The 18132-nt window shown below is 39.8% G+C and overlaps 1 protein-coding gene across 3 annotated transcripts in view; it reads left to right on the forward strand.

Annotated features, from left to right (window-relative positions):
- kirrel3b (kirre like nephrin family adhesion molecule 3b) overlaps positions 1-17799 on the forward strand; it is a 219161-nt gene extending 201362 nt beyond the window's left edge. Inside the window, exons 10-15 of one of the 3 annotated variants that reach the window (XM_047155222.2) lie at positions 5400-5500; positions 6122-6332; positions 8807-8938; positions 10910-11019; positions 11655-11741; positions 15647-17799. In XM_047155222.2, the coding sequence (XP_047011178.1) occupies positions 5400-5500; positions 6122-6332; positions 8807-8938; positions 10910-11019; positions 11655-11741; positions 15647-16099 (1094 nt within the window). In that variant the 3' untranslated portion in view covers positions 16100-17799. The remainder of the gene's footprint in view (positions 1-5399; positions 5501-6121; positions 6333-8806; positions 8939-10909; positions 11020-11654; positions 11742-15646) is intronic. The other 2 variants (XM_053678142.1, XM_047155224.2) reach the window with 2 other exon arrangements.
- Positions 17800-18132: the final 333 nt, after the last annotated feature.

An 18132-nucleotide genomic window follows, 5' to 3' on the forward strand; every position in this document is an offset into this window, starting at 1 on the left:
GATTCAAATTCCAGGGGTACACTAATAATCATTATTTACCCCACCTCTCCATGTAAAACAAATCCAGTCTGAACAGGACCTAGGAAAACTTTATCCCTACGAATTTACAAACCATGGATGTTGGAGGCAATATGAAACAAAAGGAACTGGTATCGAGTACAGAGCAGCCGGATCGATAAGCGCTGCCTCTCTTTGTCATGTGATCTTCATTTTTAACCTCCTGGTCCTGAGGGTAAAGCATTGAGTGATTGTGTTGCTGCATCTTTTGCAGGTCTCACAGGATCTTCTCAGTCGTGCTGCATTATTCTCCTCGGTCTGTTCTAGATTTTTACACACACGCAGCATGAGCCTTTGTGAGCACACACTTACCAATTCATGATTTGGTATACAGAGGTGTGCTCGGATGAGAAAGGCGACTCACACACAGAGAGACACACACATGTATACGCGCACACACATTTACTGTACATAAGGGCTCTGTTATCGACAGCCCAATCCGCCTTTACTTCATTTTAATATGTCCCTTTTTTCCAACTGATGAATTTTTATCATCGTACTTGTCCAAAGTAATTTGTCTGGTGCATGTGTATAAAATTCCTCAGAGTTGATGTGCTCACACATGTGTTGTTCATGTAATTGCATACATTATAAGGTAGAAATTCTTCATTTTATAGAGCTCATGAGCTCATGAACTTGATCTCGCCGTGACTATGTAAACTGAGGACTTGCATGGCTCTTTATCACCCCCTACTGCTTCCGCTCTCGCTCTCCCTCTCTCTCTCTCTCCCTCTCTCTCTCTACACCTCAGCTCTCCGTGCTCTGCGGCTGCACGATAACGCCACCTAATTATAGTACTCATTTGCAGCCTGATCATCAGGACTGATTCTCATGAGTCTCCAACACTGGCCTCCTCCGCCAGCAGCCAATAATCTGGATGTGTTTAACACCCCTGTGCCGCGTGCTCGCACATACACACCAGCGCAAACACTCAAACATTCACATTTAAGTGGTGCATATAGTGTCCACTGGGTTAGTATCTTAGCTTGTAGTAGCACTTGTACTGTACTATGCATATGGCCTGCATACATTGGCAGCTAGGACAATCTTGATGGTGAGCAGCATCCAGCTTCTAGCAGTTTTCTTTTACATTCCCTCCATGTGCCATCTGCCAGCCTGGCATCTAAATGCTAATTTATTCTAATAAGAGGCACTTAATAAACTGCAATTATAAATCAGCAGTGGTATGTTATAGAATGTGACTGGCAGGATGCCGGCTTTAGGGTGTGTGTGTGTGTGTGTGTGTGTGTGTGTATGTGTGTGTGTGCTGCATTATTTTTCTATTAACTTCAAGAGAAGTGAGGGACTGTTTATAGCAGCTATAACGTAATTAATAAAAGGAACTCATTCGTTTTGTGGATGTTCAACAATGCTAGAAGTAACTATAAATTGAAGAAAAAATATATATGATGCCATTCTTTAAGAAATAAAAAGAGTTAGTGTCGGCAAATTGCTGTGATATAAGAGGAATACAACAATTCTGGACATGCTGTTATTGAAAAATAACCGACTTTATTGATAATTGTCCTATAACTGCTCACTCAATGTGTTCTATTACTTATGTTTACGCTTTTTCAAACAAGCTACTAAATGCTTAATCAATGTTTCCTCACAGAAGACTTGTTTAACTGTCTTTTTGCGGCACAGCCACCATACAAGCCCACGTGAAAGTTCTTATTATAAAAACATATTCGAACAAGCGTGCTAATATGAACCTGTGATTTGCCTTGCAGACATAGTTACTGTCAGAGCTGTTCTAAAAAATAAATCCACATCTGACGAATCAGGACTGAGAATTCTATTATTACAGTGTAGTGATAATCAGTGTTAAAACCATCACTACGTAACAGTGTTATACAGCAGCTTTTCATGCCAATAGTAACACTTTAAATGGCGAATTCAGGCGATACATAGCAGATTTTCTTCTGTTCACTTAGTTCTCTTCGACCCCTACTGTTCAGGTTAAAATATTTAATTGTCATGTGACTCTGATGTAGGCTACAACGCAGGCTGTGATATAAATCAGCATGAAAAAATAAAAATGGGTCTTTATGTTTGTGAATGCTTGATGGAACAAGCCTCGAGTTTGTGAAGGTTCATGTTAGTAGTAGGTGTGTAATGCAATCTCTAATTTTACACTTTACACTTACATTTACGACAGACGCACTTATCCAGAGCGACTTACATTTATCTCTTCTATACATGTGAGCAGTTGAGGGTTAAGGGCCTTGCTCAAGGGCCCAACAGTGGCAGCTTGGCCATGCTGGGGTTTGAACTCACGACCTTCCAATTGGTAGTCTAACGTATCAACCACTGAGCTGCCACTGCCTCGTGGTACATAGATATACTATCTATGTATATATCTATATTATGTATATATCTATGTTTTTTATTATTATTATTATTATTAAACATTAATCATATAGTTATGACCTTCAAAGCACAAAGGTAGAAATGGCAGTACTGTCAGCATTGTGTGTGAAATCTGGCTCTGACAGTTCCTTGACCTCAGCTATATCGCTCAAAACACTAGAGTGAAGTGCCTGGGCCTTTTTTTTTTTTTTTTTTTTTTTTTTTTTTTTACTTTTATATACCTTGTACATGTTTGTACCTTCCCACAAATGCAGCTGGTTCTAATTTGCAAAATATAAACAAACTATTAGTCTAATTTAAATCACTGCAACCCTGACCAGGCAGTTACTAAGGATGCAGGAATGAGTGCTGTAAATGTATTGCACAGGTCTACATATTCACATCTTGCAAACTTCATATCAGACCATTGCACATGTCCACATGAAAGTAAAAATGTCCCGTGCACACTACTGTTTTGTTGCGTCCCATGGGAATTCGGTAAATAAATAAATATATACACAGTGAATAGTGCTCGTTATATTCATATCCATATTTGTATTATATGTTAAGAACACATCTGTTCATTTTGAATAATATATTTGTATACGGTTACATCCCTAGTCAATAGAGATGAAGGCCTATATAGGTGTCATGTAGCCGTATAAACTCTGGCCTTATGTCCAGTATTGCTTTAGCTCGTCTAAATGCATTTATAATGCTCTCATGCCTTGTTCTTAATGCCAATTATGTGCTCACAATAAAAATAAACATGCTGTGGAAACACTTACTGTATGTAGGAACATGTTCATGCCCTGAGACTATGTGTATGTTTTTCATACACAATATTAATGATATAGCAGTACACAAGGTCAACGTTTGAACGTGTATAATAATATAACGAGTTGTGTAATGTAAGCACACATAATGAGGAAAATGATCAATATTAAGGCAAGTCGATTCAGCTGTTATTCAATAGTTCAGTCATCTTGCCTTAATGCAGATAAATATGTCCTACTGCCTATGTTTTGATTAGGTTTAAGTCTGTCCTATAAACTACCCTGTCTATGTGTGTGTGTGTGTGTGTGTGTGTGTGTGTGTGTGTGTGTGTGTGTGTGTTTAGAAGAGCGACTATGTGTACCTAGGCTCCCTTTCCAATCTCGAAAAGGTCTGATTTATGGCAGATTCGATATCTCACAGGGAGATAAGGGTCCGGCAAGTGTGCTTCTTTGAGTGGAAATCAGATGGAGGCCTCGGGTGAAAAAATGTCATTGTGAAGAAATAACCGCATTCGTAGTATATCTGCATGTTCGGCTTCAATGGCAGGCTTCCGAACTTTGACCTGGCTGATGCGAGAGCTTACACATAAATCAGGAGCTTCTTGAAATACGCCAGGTTAGGTAAACAAAGATTAAATAGTGTTATAATGTATACAGGAATAAAGGATGTTTTTAACGTATTTACATATTGCTGTATTTTTCATTAAAGGACAATATATTATTCTGAACATCTCAGTACAATTAGTACTGTTTACCATTACTCCACTGCATGTTTTATTTCCCGTCTGCAGTATATGCCTCCTTTTAATTGTTGTCGTGTCATACACAGTTGTAATTCAGAAATAAAATAAAATATTGATGTACTGTATGTAGATTGATGAAGGTATTCTACTTCTGCTGTAATCATAAAGACTGTCCTGGGCTCATACTGAACATCCTTTTAAAACTCTTAGTACTGGTGAACTTTATTCTTTCCACCTGTATACTATACTGGCTTATAATCCTACTATTTGGTATCACTGCCTTTTGAATCTCAAAGGTTTCTTCCTCCTGTTGCCTCAGAGCATATTTCCTCATCATAGTCACCTCTAATTATTTGAGTGAATAAAACTTATCACATGAGTTGTGCTTAGTTCAAATTCCACATACGTATAAAGTAACTCAATCAGATTGAGCTCTTCGAACAATGATCGTTTACTGTGTTCTCATAACTGCAATCAGATAAGTAAAATATTGCATTTGAACACATTTGAATAGTAATTACCCATTCTGTTTAGTCACTTTCACTGTGAAGTTTTTCAATGCAGTAAACAAACAAACAAAAAAAAAATTAATTAGATTGAAATGAATTGTCTATGATACTAGACCAACTAGACCAGGAGTGTCTAACATACAGCACGATAAAGAGGCCGGTCTAATCCCGCCAACCAAATGAAGTTTATTATTTTGAAAATTGATATTGTTTAAAAAATCATGGACTGAATTTGAATTGATAGATTCACAGTTGAATTTGGGGGTGGGTGCTCTGTTATTCCACTAGGGGGCAACATAGAGCAATAGACTCAAGGCCGGAAACAAGCTATTAACAAAAATGTGCTAACTATACGTAATTCTTCATTAGAAAACTATATTAAAATAATTGACGCTGTAATCACGTCTCGTTCCAAATTAACTATTTTAAAGGGTTCACAGCAATTGGGTGTGAATACTTATGCAAATACAACTTTTTTGTTTATTATTTATAAATTATTTTGCAAATTATATAGATTTTTTTCCCCTCCATGTCAATATCATTGACTATTTTGTGTAGATTCATGATGTATAATTCCAGTTAAGTTTCTTTCACTTAAAAAAATAGCAAAATGAATTTCACAGTTGGTTGTGTGACAGATGAACATATTTAAGAGGTAATAAAGACATTTTAGAGGAGTGTTTTTTTTTGTTTTTTTTTTGTCCTGCCAATCTGATATTGTGTGGCCTGTTTCCTAAATGACTTGTACACCCTTGTACTAGACATTTCTGCTTTCTCAACTCCTCGTGATTCAGACTCAATACGGTGTATTTTTTGTGTGTTCCAGGCCACAACACGTAAGTTATGGCACTCCAGACTCCAGAAAGTTTGAAAAAGCCAAGGTTTTGTTGTTGTCTGTGTTGATTGATTTATGCCTGGTGCTCTGCTGTATATATTGACATGTTTGCTGTTTGTAACTGCAGGGCCTCCGACTATCTCCAGCACCCAAACGCACCAGGCTCCTCATGGAGAGAAGGGCCAGATCAAGTGCTTCATCCGCAGCACGCCTCCTCCCGACCGCATCGTGAGTCCCTCTTTCCACTCTCTTTCAAAACTCTTCTCACTTTCTCACCGCTCTCAGATGCGCGTGGACTCTCTCGCCTCGTGTCTGTGGTGACTTCATTAGCTTCGACAGGCTTAGTCCAGTAATGTACAGCACACTGACGACTTACGATACACATAATAAATGAGATTGCGTCCTAAATCATTTGTTTTCACAGTGTGTGTTATAGTGGGAATTAAGCGAGGCCGGCTGATGTGCTTAAATTCTTATCTAATGCTTGTTTATTCTCCGTTAGTGCACATTCGATTAAGATTTATGAAGCCTAGATAAACAGCCTCCTCTCAAGGCCAATTTTTGATTCATTACTCATCCTAAGTGTAACAGTCTGTGTGTGTATGTGTGTGTGTGTGTGTGGAGATACACATATACTCTATCCACTTACGTCCTCTCTGTTCTTGTATTATTGTGTTCAGGTTATAAAAGGCATATTAAATTAGACTAGAGTGTTTATATATGTGTAACAACTATGTTATAAGCTTCAGTTCAACAAATAGGGCCATGTTGTGTGTTATTTGAACCATTGTATTTCTTTTATTTGCAATCCATTCGTTTTCTTTTATTACTTATTGACATTTATTTCAGGCCTGGTCATGGAAGGAGACAGTCCTGGAGTCAGGTACATCCGGCCGCTACACAGTCGAGACGGTGAGCACCGAGGACGGTGTGCTGTCCACCCTGACCATGAGCAACATCGTCCCTGCTGACTTCCAGACCATCTACAACTGCACGGCCTGGAACAGCTTCGGCTCGGACACCGAAATCATCCGCCTCAAGGAACAAGGTGGGAGCCAAGGTTCGCCAAGTTCTACCTTCTCTTCTTCATGCTCTTCAGCTCACTGTTTTAGTATTAACATTTATTTAACCTTGTTTTTCTGCATTAGATTTGTGTTAATTTGACTTCGAGGATAAAACTCCCGATAAAAATAAGTTAATTTGTTTATTTATTTATTGTAAATACCCAAAATGTATCATGGTAATAGTGTTGAAAATGTCGTGTTTTTTACTTTAAAAAAAAAATGCATTAATCTCCACTAGGACTATTAATTCGTGCTCGTTTTATGGAATGAATTTGTTTCAGCAGTGTGGAAATTTCATTTATCATTGTAATGTATTTATTATACAGTGCTCGGTGTCATTTTCTGTCAAAGCCACTTAACGACCACAACAACCTGGCGCCATTTTTTTTGCTCCATTTATGGCGCTTTCTGAAGGAATGCAATCTATTTGCCTCCAGAAAAGCAAACTGTGGTTTCAGCTCACTAGTTCTTAAATGAAAATGTATGGTTGTTTGTTCTTGAGAGACATTAAATAGACATTAATTGCAGAGAACGAGGCGATGGTGGGATTTGCTACACTAATTTGTTTAAAGCAAGAGGGTGTAATTAATGGTGCATAGGTGTTGCTCATTCTTCATTGTGGACTTTTTAAAATTATTATTATTATTATTATTATTATTATTATTATTATTATTATTACTACTATTTATCTGGAACTACAGTTTAACAGTGTTAAAAAAAACAAGCCATGACAGCAAAATGTTGGTGTTTTTAATTATCCACTAAAGCCAAAGTGTATGTTGGTGCTGCTTCCAAATTACTACGTTATTGTTACAATGACACCTGTCATTTAACGCAGCGTACAACCCAGGACAATTTGAATCAGGAGTTGTAAAAGAAAGAAAGAAAAAAAAAAGAGGTGCAAGCTTCAATTGAAGCTGCTAAAAGAGAAAAACCTCCACAGAATAACAGTAACATGATAAAGGTGTAAGAACTAACATTTCTCACATGTAATCAACCTACAGCTGCAATCAAAATCATTCAACCCCCATTGCACATCAGGTTTATTGTCAACATTTACAGACTTTCATCTGTTTGCAATAAACAAATCAAACAAAAGCAATTTAAATAGATCAACATAGCGAATGCTTCAAGTGGTTTCCCCAAATTCAACTGAAAATGCAACTTATAATGATTCCTCCTGTTTCAAAATTATTCAACCCCCTGAATAGAATCCCTCACAACAGCACAAATATGCACAACAGGTGTTGTCTCTAGCACACCTGATGCAACTAATCAATAGCTGGAAGCAGATTTCTGAGAAGGCAGGTTGTGAAAAACACTCGAGTGACTGCAAAAGACCTGCAGCGAGACTTGGTGGCAACAGGCACTGAGGTTTCAGTGAGCACAGTATGGCGTGTACTAAAAGCAGAAGGTTTCCATGCCAGAACTCCAAGATGTACACCACTACTGACCCAAAAGCACAAGAAAAGTCGTTCAGAATCATATAAACAAGCCACAGAAATTTGGGATTTTGTTCTGTGGAGCGATGAAACAAAACTGAAACTTTTCAGCACGATGGATCAGCGGTATGTCTGGAGGAAGAGGAATGAAGAAAGAACACTCTGTCCACAGTCAGGCATGGTGGTGGCTCTGTGATGCTCTGGGGCTGCTTTGCATCCTCTGGCACTGGAAACCTGCAGCGTGTGGAAGGCAAGATGGATTCATTGATGTATCAGGAAATCCTAGGAGAAAACTTCATGCCATCTGTCAGGAAGCTGAAGCTTGGGAGTAATTGGACCTTCCAACAGGACAATGATCCCAAGCATACCTCAAATGCCACCAAGGCTTGGTTGCAGAAGAAGTGCTGGATGATTCTACAGGTCCATCACAGTCACCTGACTTGAACCCCATAGAAAATCTCTTGTGGGATTTGGTAGCAGCACGCAAACCCAAGAATATTACTGAACAGGAGGCCATTGCTCATGAGGAATGGTTCCTCAAGAACTCTGCTAGAAGCTGGTGTCTGGCTATGCATCCCATTTGCAGCAGGTCATAACAGCAAAAGGTTGCTCTACTAAGTACTAAAGATGCTTTCCATGAAGGGGTTGAATCATTTTGAGACTGGAGAAATCATTATAAGTTGCATTTTCAGTTGAATTTGAGGAAATCACTTGAAGCATTCGTTGTGTTGACCTATCTCAATTGCTTTTGTTTGATTTGTTCATCGCAAACAGCTGAAAATCTGTAAATTTTGACAATAAACCTGATTTGCACTGCAGGTTGAATCATTTTGATTGCAACTGTAACTGTTTAGTGTCTGGTTGGTCTTTTCTTGATTCGCTCCAATCTTGGATTGATGCATTCATTTTAAACAACACAGCAGCGCTCAGTCTCTTTATGCTCACTTCTTTAGAAGTAAAAGCCAGGCTCTTTGCCACTGTGATTATTTGTTGGATTGACTCGGCTTGTTCATGCTGTGTTATTGTAGGCGGCTATCATTTGTTGTCCGCAGAGTCTCTGCCTGTGGCTGTGATTATCGGCGTGGCAGTGGGAGCTTTCGTCGCCTTCATCGTCCTCATCGGCACCATTGGGGCCTTCTGCTGCACACGCTCTCAGAGAAGTATGTGTCATATATAGCTCCGAGCTCTGTTCACCTTCCTCAGCAAGACAGAACAGTGTGTGAGGGTTCAAGTCATTTCACACGCTCCATGCTTTTTTTTTTTTTCATCGATCTCTCTTACTTTCATATTCGCCTTCTCTCCATCACTTTATAAGGCTCGATCATCCTGCCATTCTCCAAAGCTCAGCAGCTCATCCAAGTTATTAAAGGAAAACTCCACCCTGAAACACATGGGATATATGGTTACAATAGTTTCAATGCTGTGTAATATGAGAGAAAAAAACTGTTCTTAAACATAAAGGATAAAAAGCTCAGGTTTCCATCCACATATTTTAATGCAAATTTTAGGATATAGCATAAAAATAAAATAAAAAATGCTGGATGGAAACAGATGCAAATAAACTCACCAAAATGCGCATAAAAAAACGTATGCTCTCAATCGAGGCGTTTAGTTTTTTTTGTCCGATAAGAAAATATCCGCATAAACTACGATGGAAACACATTTACTAAATAAATTCCCAGACGCGCATCAGAAAAGCCACGTAACTTTGCCTGAACAAATCATGCAATTGGATAATTGCCTCAGCAATGCATTTTTCTGTCGGAACTGGGATGCTGTAGGTCGCATAACCAGCAGACCGATCTCGTCGCACAGCGTCTCAAATGTTGTTTTTGTCATTCTGAAATGCCTGAGCCAAAGTCTGTCATTGAAATGATTTGATGTAATTACCTTCCAGAACTGTCTCACACCATTCCGTTCCCAAATAACAGGCATCTGCCTCTGATCGCAAGATAACGTGAGGTTTGTGAGAGCGTTTCTTCTGCTCTCTCTGAAGTGCAAGTCATTTATTATATTGGAAAGAAGAGCCACAATGGCTTCCCCAGTTGCAACAACTTCCATTTGTATTGATACTTTGCACCAGTTTCCCCAGGAATGGAAACGGTCCTTTACTCGCAAATGTTTTATGCGATATTCCAATTTTTCGCATATTAATTGATAAATTTGCAACTTGGATGGAAACATAGCTACTGTTAGCTCTGAAAATCAAAAGAGAAAGAGCTTCTTTTCTTACTTGCCATTGTCCCGTGGCGTTCCAGTGAACATCATATTAATGAGAAACCCAACGTAGTAGTAGTGAAGACGTTGGAGCAAATGCAATGCAGCTTGCTATATGATGCAGTTGCGATGAGTTACAGCAGAGTCTCGGCTCAGCTAGTTAGAAATCTACGAGATGATGATCACCAGGGCATTAGCATGAATGTTTAAGATCTGCTTGAGCAGAATGTACAGATGAAGCGGTGAAATAGATCTGGACAGATTAAAGGATTAAAGTGCTGCTGCATCACTCTCTTTAGGCAGAGATGAAGGGCTGAATCCCACTGCCACCACTGTCAGAAGGTAGTCAAACTGCATTGTGGGTACTGTAGCAAAAATGAAAACAGACCTACATATTATATAAGTGATTATTAACAAGTAATTAGGTCATTTATTTCTAAAGTTTAATATTCGAGTCATTCAGGGTGGATTTTTCATTTAAGAGCCCTTTTAAAAGATGATAAGGAAGCGAACGTATAGCTTGCAGGAAGTGTCATGGGAGGCGTTGCTAGCATTGAGCATGTTGTTGTTGTATACTGCAGAAGATGCTCACCTGGTTATGCCCTCCCTCCCTGCCTCGATCTGTGCTCAGCAGAGAGAACTTTCAAGCAAAATTAAAACCGAAAGTAAGCCGTCGTTACCGGACTGTCACCAATTAACACTACAAACAGTGCTACTGACGTGCGTCTGGACTGTGTTCTTGAGTTGTGGTGCACATTTGCTACACGCTACACGCTACTTTACTAACTATATCATGTTAGCATACAGATACAGAGACACAACCCAAGCATTGTGAAGTTGCATGAAAGAATTGCATACCTTTGACTTGGCTGAACAATTGATATAGCATAGTAACACAAACATCTGTCTGTCAGACCTGAAAGGTGTCGTCTCAACCAAGAACGATATCCGAGTGGAGATTGTGCACAAAGACCACAATGCTGCACGGGAAAATGAGGACCATGCCGCCATGAAGCAGCTGATGGTAAGTCTTGTCTTAGTTTCACCAAATTTTACCCTTCCCTGATTCACCCCAAACAAACGCACCAGCTCATTACGCCTTCTTCTGCCACGTCCACACATAACGAATGCTAATCATCTGCACCCCAACACTAATAACCCCCATCCAGAACTAATGCTAATACCAAACCCATGAATAATGCATTGTGTGAGAGTGTGTGAGAAAGCCCTGATCGCCTGAAGCCCTATATTTAGCCTCCAGCCTGCCTCTCCCAGGAAGATGGCAACGCAGCCATAGAGATACCAATGATCAAGTGGCCTGGGGCCTTTTTCCATAGTTCCTCTCGGAGAAATGCTGTCAAAACATACAATAGCACCCGCTTTTGAAAGCCCACTATGTGTTCTGCGCTTCCCTAAGGCCTTGCAAACGGCACCGAGATTCCACTTAGAGCTCAGGATGCAGTTATGCCCAGGGCTAAGTCTGTGACACGTTGACAATTCTTGGTGATGAGATGAAAAATATTCCCGATAAATTGACACGGCGTAATTTAAGGTTACTTGGCAATACCATTAAGTAAGTTGACACTGGATATAATAGGCGGTGGATGCAGGTTATGTTTTTAATACAGCATGCTTGTGTGGTTGTGTTTATGCCCTCAGATTGAACGGGGAGAATTCCAGCAGGAGTCTGTTCTTAAGCAGCTGGAGGTCCTGCAGGAGGAGGAGAAAGAATACCAGCACATCAAGGTGAGCATCCGTAGGGGGTTGAGTTCCTCTTTGTGTCACTTTGTTGCTAGAATATAGGTTTGTCCAATCCCAGATCCCAGATCCCAGAGCGAGCTGTTTATCCATCAGGTCTGTGAAGTCATTTTTGAAAAAGTAATAACATGTACAGTTCAGGGCAAAAAACAGCTGCACACCCTTAATACAAAATGAGAAATGGAATCAGAATCAAAATATAGAAACAGAATTTGAATCAAAATAAAAAAAACAACAACATGGAATCAGAATTTGAATTCGAATCAAAATCCAGCATTAGAATCAGAATTTGGATTCAAATTAGAATCGGAATCAGCGTTCAGATTTAAAAACCAATATCCGAATCACAATTAAAATCAGAATTTCAATGAAAAAATCAGGATACAGAATCAGAATCTTTTCTGTACGAGGAATTCCTCTTCATGCTACTTATATACACAACATGCACAATATGTAATACACAATGTTTACGCACAATTCACACAATGTACAATATGCGTGCTGCGTTTGTATTTCCCTCTCAAACCCATCACACCCCGGCGTGTTTATATTCCAGCTGCCAGTGGTAGCGATCGATTTTGTATTTATTAATGAACAACATATACAGTATTTTTTAAAATCTGTTTGTAGTTACATTTAATGATGTGGAAAGGGTTAGGGTTAGGGAAACAAGTTAGTTCCTGTTATCACTTATATTAGAGCGGTTATAACGAGCCGTTCCCTCACCTTCTGACCAGTTAGAATCAAGAATTCACCATCTTTCAATTCGTCATATGTTTTACATTTACATTTATTCATTTAGCAGATGTTTTTATCCAAAGCGACTTGCAAATGAGGAAATATATGCAAAGAGATATATCAAGCAGAGAACAATACAAGTAGTGCTACCATACAAGATCTTTTAATTGAGTTCTAGAAAAGCAAAGTGTGCAGAGTCGAGGTGTAAGAGCCAGAGTACGTTTTTAGGATAATGTGTGGTTTTAGGGGTTAGTTAGGTGTTCACGGAAGAGGTGGGTCTTTAGCTTTCTTTTGAAGATAGTGACAGATTCTGCTGTCCGGATTGAGGTCGGAAGTTCATTCCATCCCTGAGGGACAGTTAGTGTGAAGGTTCTGGAAAGGGACCTTGAGTTTTAGATTAATGTCTTGTTACAGGACACACCCACATTCATTTTAGCATATTTGAATTGTTTGCTGTCGATAGACTGTCAAATAGAGCTACCTTTACCTTTACTTTGTCCGTGAGCGATTCAAGCAATCGCTCTTGTCTGTCTTTAATGACGAAACAAAACATCGATGGTTTACAACATTTCCTTCTTACTCATAAGTCGTATTTTATTTTGATCGCTTGATCTAAAAAAGTGCATTTACAGGATATAAAGCAAAAGAAAACAGTTTGCCAGTCTGGATGTGCTCAGTGAACACTGCCTAAGCAGGATAAATGTCCTGACTGCACGACCATCCGAGGAAAATTGTTTCTTCTGAAATGGAACTTTTTGTATTACTAGCCAAAGTTTTACTTCAATGAGGTTCATGGGGTGCAATAAAAGCCTCATCAGGATAAATGGTCTATGACTGGAACTGAGTGCCTTCTTTATATGAGCGGAATCTATGAAGAGCTGCCTTATCGCTGCCTTATAAATATAAATCTCATCAATCTGATCCGTAAACACACTAAAAACATGCTGTAAATCAATGTCCATCAGTCATATTACTACTGAACAGCTATAATAGACATGTAAAATATCAAGTCATTTTCTATGATGTTATGTATTCTAGATGGCTGAACTGTCCTGGGTTTATTCTCTTTATATATCCTATGAATTGTCAGCAGCTCTGGTGGCTGCTATATCATATTTTCATTCATTTCCCCTGGGATTTAGCCTCTGTGGTTGTGTGTGTATATAAGTGAAGGAGCAGAGAGACTTTAAGACAGAATGACACACACACACACACACTCACACACACTCACACGCCTACCTTTTTGTCTGATAAATCCCTCCTTGGGTTGTCATAGCAGAGTCATCTGGGAGTGATTATTTTCCCTCCCATGGGTTCTTGCCCCTCCACACACACACACACACACACACACACACACACACACACACACACACACACACACACACACACACACACACACACACACACACACACACACACACACAGCCGCTTGGCAACTTAGCAACCGGGCGCAGTAGTTCCACAGCTCTCTGATTACACCTTTTCAGTGTATTTGGAAAGAGACAATTTTCAGACCAATTAAAGTCAATGGTATACAGAGTAACAGTACCTGTTGCACTTATTTGTGCTGCCAGGGTGTGAAATATCGAGAGCTGATAAATTAGCAAGGAAGGAATATCATTTTTGCTTTCCTTATTGTTTTAACATTACTGTGGAAGTAAGTTTCAGGACATCAAGCCAGACAAATATCTACTGCTCCCCCTGTGCTGTCTGATTGCTTATTTCACTTGCCAGGTTATTATTATTTCAAGCTCAACATCAGGGCGATTTTAGACACCCACTGCCACATATTCTTTTTCTTTATTTCATCATTTTATAAAACAACAATGACAACAAATTTTGCTAGACCTACTAGGAATTTTCTGAGAACACTTATACTTCCAAAGATCCCTTGGAAGAATAAGAATGTCATCATAGTTGCTACATTTTTAGAAGAAAAAAACAAACAAAAAACATTTCTGAGGAGTTGGTGGTAATGATTTTTGCTACTTGGAAGCTTTTTTTAAAGCTTCCCAGAACTACTGTTTTAAAGACTTTTCCTTTCAGGATTTAGTGAAAATAAATTGATTGAAAAGGATTTAGTGTTCATATATTCTGTGGGAGGATGGCTTAGTGGTTAGCATGTTTGCCTTGCAGCTCCAGGGGTGGGGGTTTGAATGTTCTCCCTCTGCTTCAGGGGTTTCCTCAGGGTTGGTTTCCTTCCCCAGTCCAAAGACATGCGTTGTAGGCTGATTGGCATGTCCAGATTGTCCGTAGTGTGTGAATGTGTGTGCGACTGTGTTCTGTGATGGGCTGCCCCCCCGTCCAGGATGTCCCCTGCCTCATGCATATCCCAAGTTCCCTGGGATAGGCTCCAGGCTCTCAGTGGATAAATGGATAGATTGATATTCAGTGGGAAGCATTTCTGTCTCACAGCTCCAAGTTCCCTGGTTCATTCAATCCTGGTCAGTCAGGTTACTCTCTGTGTGGAGTCTCTCATGCTCTCTATGTTCCTTGTGGGTTTCATCCAGGTCCTCTGGTTTCGTCCCACCTCTCATACACCTGCCAGTAGGTGTACCGGTGACTCAAAATGACCATTACCATTGTGAATGAGTGTGTGATTTTGTATGTATGATGCTCTGTGTTGGACTGGCATCCCATCTAACATGTCTGATCAGAATAAGATAATAACTAATTAAAGATGAATGAATGAATATATGTAAAGCTTAGTATGTATTAGCTTTTTCTTTATCCTCACATTTACATTCAGTAACCACTTATACTGGTCAGGGTCATGGTGGATCCAGAGTGTATCCTGGGAGTAAGTTGAGAATACGTCTTGGATGGGATGCAGAAAACAACTTTATACTTTTAGGTTTTGCTACTCTACACAAAACCTTGCCACGGCCAAGATTGTGGCAATAATAAACTAGAATAAATGGATGATTAATGGTTTTAGCTTTGAAAATAGTGTCTCTACTTGTAAACATGTCTGAAAGAGAAATGTTTTATGTGGGGTTCTACTGTACTTGTTCTCTTCGAGGGATGAATTGGAAAAATGTTCCCCTAGAGAGATGAACTCAAATGTCGTATACACTTATTTCAGTGCTTTATTTGTAAGCAATTACTGATGGATTAATGTTTTGTTTTCTTCTCCATGTTTCTTTCTCATCCAGGATCCCACCAACGGCTACTACAGCGTGAACACCTTCAAGGAGCACCACGGGACCCCCACCATCACGCTAGCTGGCACCCACAACAACACTGAACTGCGGCGTGAAACCTCCACGGGCAAGCAGCGAGTTCCCACAGGCATGTCCTTCACCAACATCTACTCAACCATTGGTGGTGCGCCCAACCCTCGTTTGTATGAGTACGGCGGGCGCTTTGTCCTGGGCACAGGCAGCAGCTCCATCGAGCTGTGCGAGCGTGAGCTGCAGCAGCGTGCCTCCCTCAGCGATTCGGGTTCCTTCATGGACACGCAGTGCGACAGCAGTGCCAGCAGCTATGCGCACTTTGACAAGGACAGCAAGGCCTCGGCGTCATCCTCATCACACCACTCACACTCGTCCTCGCAGAATTCGGACCTGACGCGACCCCTGCAGAAGCGCATGCAGACTCATGTGTGATGACGTCTGCAAATGATGTCAGCAAGCAGATCAAGCACACAAGCTCTCTTTTTCTTACTCTTTTTCTCTCTGTAATGTCATCATAAGAACCTCGTATAACGCAGCTTGGGAAAAGTCTTTGTGGTCACAGATCCAAATGCAGACAAGTCAAAAAACCTTGAACTGAAAAGGAGCACCTTCAGTGTAGTACTAGTGAGAAACATCTCAGCTACTGTACAGAATGCCGAAACAGGATGAAACCATGCTGACAAAAAAATGACAAAACACATGCAATGTGTGGACAAGCAGATCATAAAAGAATGGAGGTCTACAGAACATGAACAGACTCTACAGTGCTGTTGACACCTCCAGTCCATGATACTTTTGGCAGCATCAGAAAGACATCATCCTGATTCTCTTGTCTTCTCTTGCTCTCTTGTACAGTAGACCTGTCTAAGTGAGTGTGTATTATTTGACAGTAACTCTTTTTTCCCTTTCCCCACAGCTATGAATTTTACTTCTGTGTGGATGGAAACTTATAAAAAAAAAAAAAGAAAGAAACAAAAAAAAAAAAACGAGTTTGCCAACAGGCTTAATCATTGTCAGTCGATATAGTTGGATTCCAGTCCTCCTGGATCCCAGAGATATATAGCTCTCGGACATTCTGAGAATATCTGTACATTATTCTTTTTTTTAATTATTATTATTATTTCCTTGCTGTCTTTTGTCAGTCCGTATATTTTCTTCTCTCTTTCTCAATTGTTGACTTTGCTAACCTTAACGAGGACTTACAAATGGATGATTTGATCTTTTCTAACTAAGATTATTTGAAATGCACAGGATGTTTTGGCCATAAAGTGGGAACAATGCGAATTTGTTCGCCACTCTGTTCATGAAAGAATGCTCAGACCGTGTGTGAGGTGACACGGATTTGGTCCTCATACAAACCAGTGACACGATTTAAATGCTAATTACCTTTCTGTGGCTTTTAAGTCTTAGTATATAGTCACATTGTTTACACTGACTGAATGAGATTGACGGATGAAAACCCCCGGACGGAAGGAAAACATTCCATCTGCTCTCCACAGCCTCCAGACTGCATTGCAGTACACCTGATCACTGTTTTAAGTGAACTGTCTGCACACTGAGATGTACCATTGAGACTCTGATTTCATTCGAAATTTGTTTGTACGATGTTTGCTCCTTTTTTTTTTTCTTCAGTTGAGAGCACTTAAAGTTCCTTCTGATTACCCAAACAAGCACCTGTATGGATACACTGTACAAAAAAAGAGCCAAAAGCTGAGCAGGAAGTTGTACAGAGCTGCACAATGCATGATGCATGCCAGGTGCAGACTGAGGCAAGCAGGTGCTGTTTGGTACGATTACAACCTCATCTACATGATATGTATATGTATTACACACACTGTTTTGCCTGCAAGGTTTGAGTGGAGGAAATTCCAGGTTTCTGATAAGGCAAGGACACCAGATAAGGATACACAGGATACCAGGCTTCGCTTTTTGTCAGCCGGCTCAACTTGCGTACAGTGTGAGAACTGAGATTAAACATGACATAAAGTGATAGCTACTAGGGGTTGGACAAGTTGTCGACCAGTAATTAATGAAAAAAAAAAAAAAGTAGTCAACGAGTCATCTTTTCCATAGTTAAAACAAAAAGGGATTCAGGACATTAATATTTTAGGCTGTTTTATTAGTGCAGAGAACGCATCAAACTGCACATGACTAGACATAACCACAATTAAAAGCCGTACACATATGACAGATGACAATTTCAGAAGAGAACTTCAGTGATTCTTTAGGCTTCAGTACATGGCTAACAATGACAATAAATATAACAGTGCCATGAATGTCCCAAACGATAAAAGCTGTGTATCATTTTACATTATTTAAAGACTAATTCTTAAAATGCACTTGTGTGGACAAATGGGTGGCTCAGTTGAAGTAGTTGATTCTGAAACTGAGAGTGCACAGCGTGGAAGCCTATTGTTATAGCTCAATGACCGGCCTTCCTTCTATGTAGGATGCGATGTCTATAG

The sequence above is a fragment of the Ictalurus punctatus genome, chromosome 4, assembly GCF_001660625.3.
Source record: "Ictalurus punctatus breed USDA103 chromosome 4, Coco_2.0, whole genome shotgun sequence".
NCBI classification, from domain to species: Eukaryota; Metazoa; Chordata; class Actinopteri; order Siluriformes; family Ictaluridae; genus Ictalurus; species Ictalurus punctatus.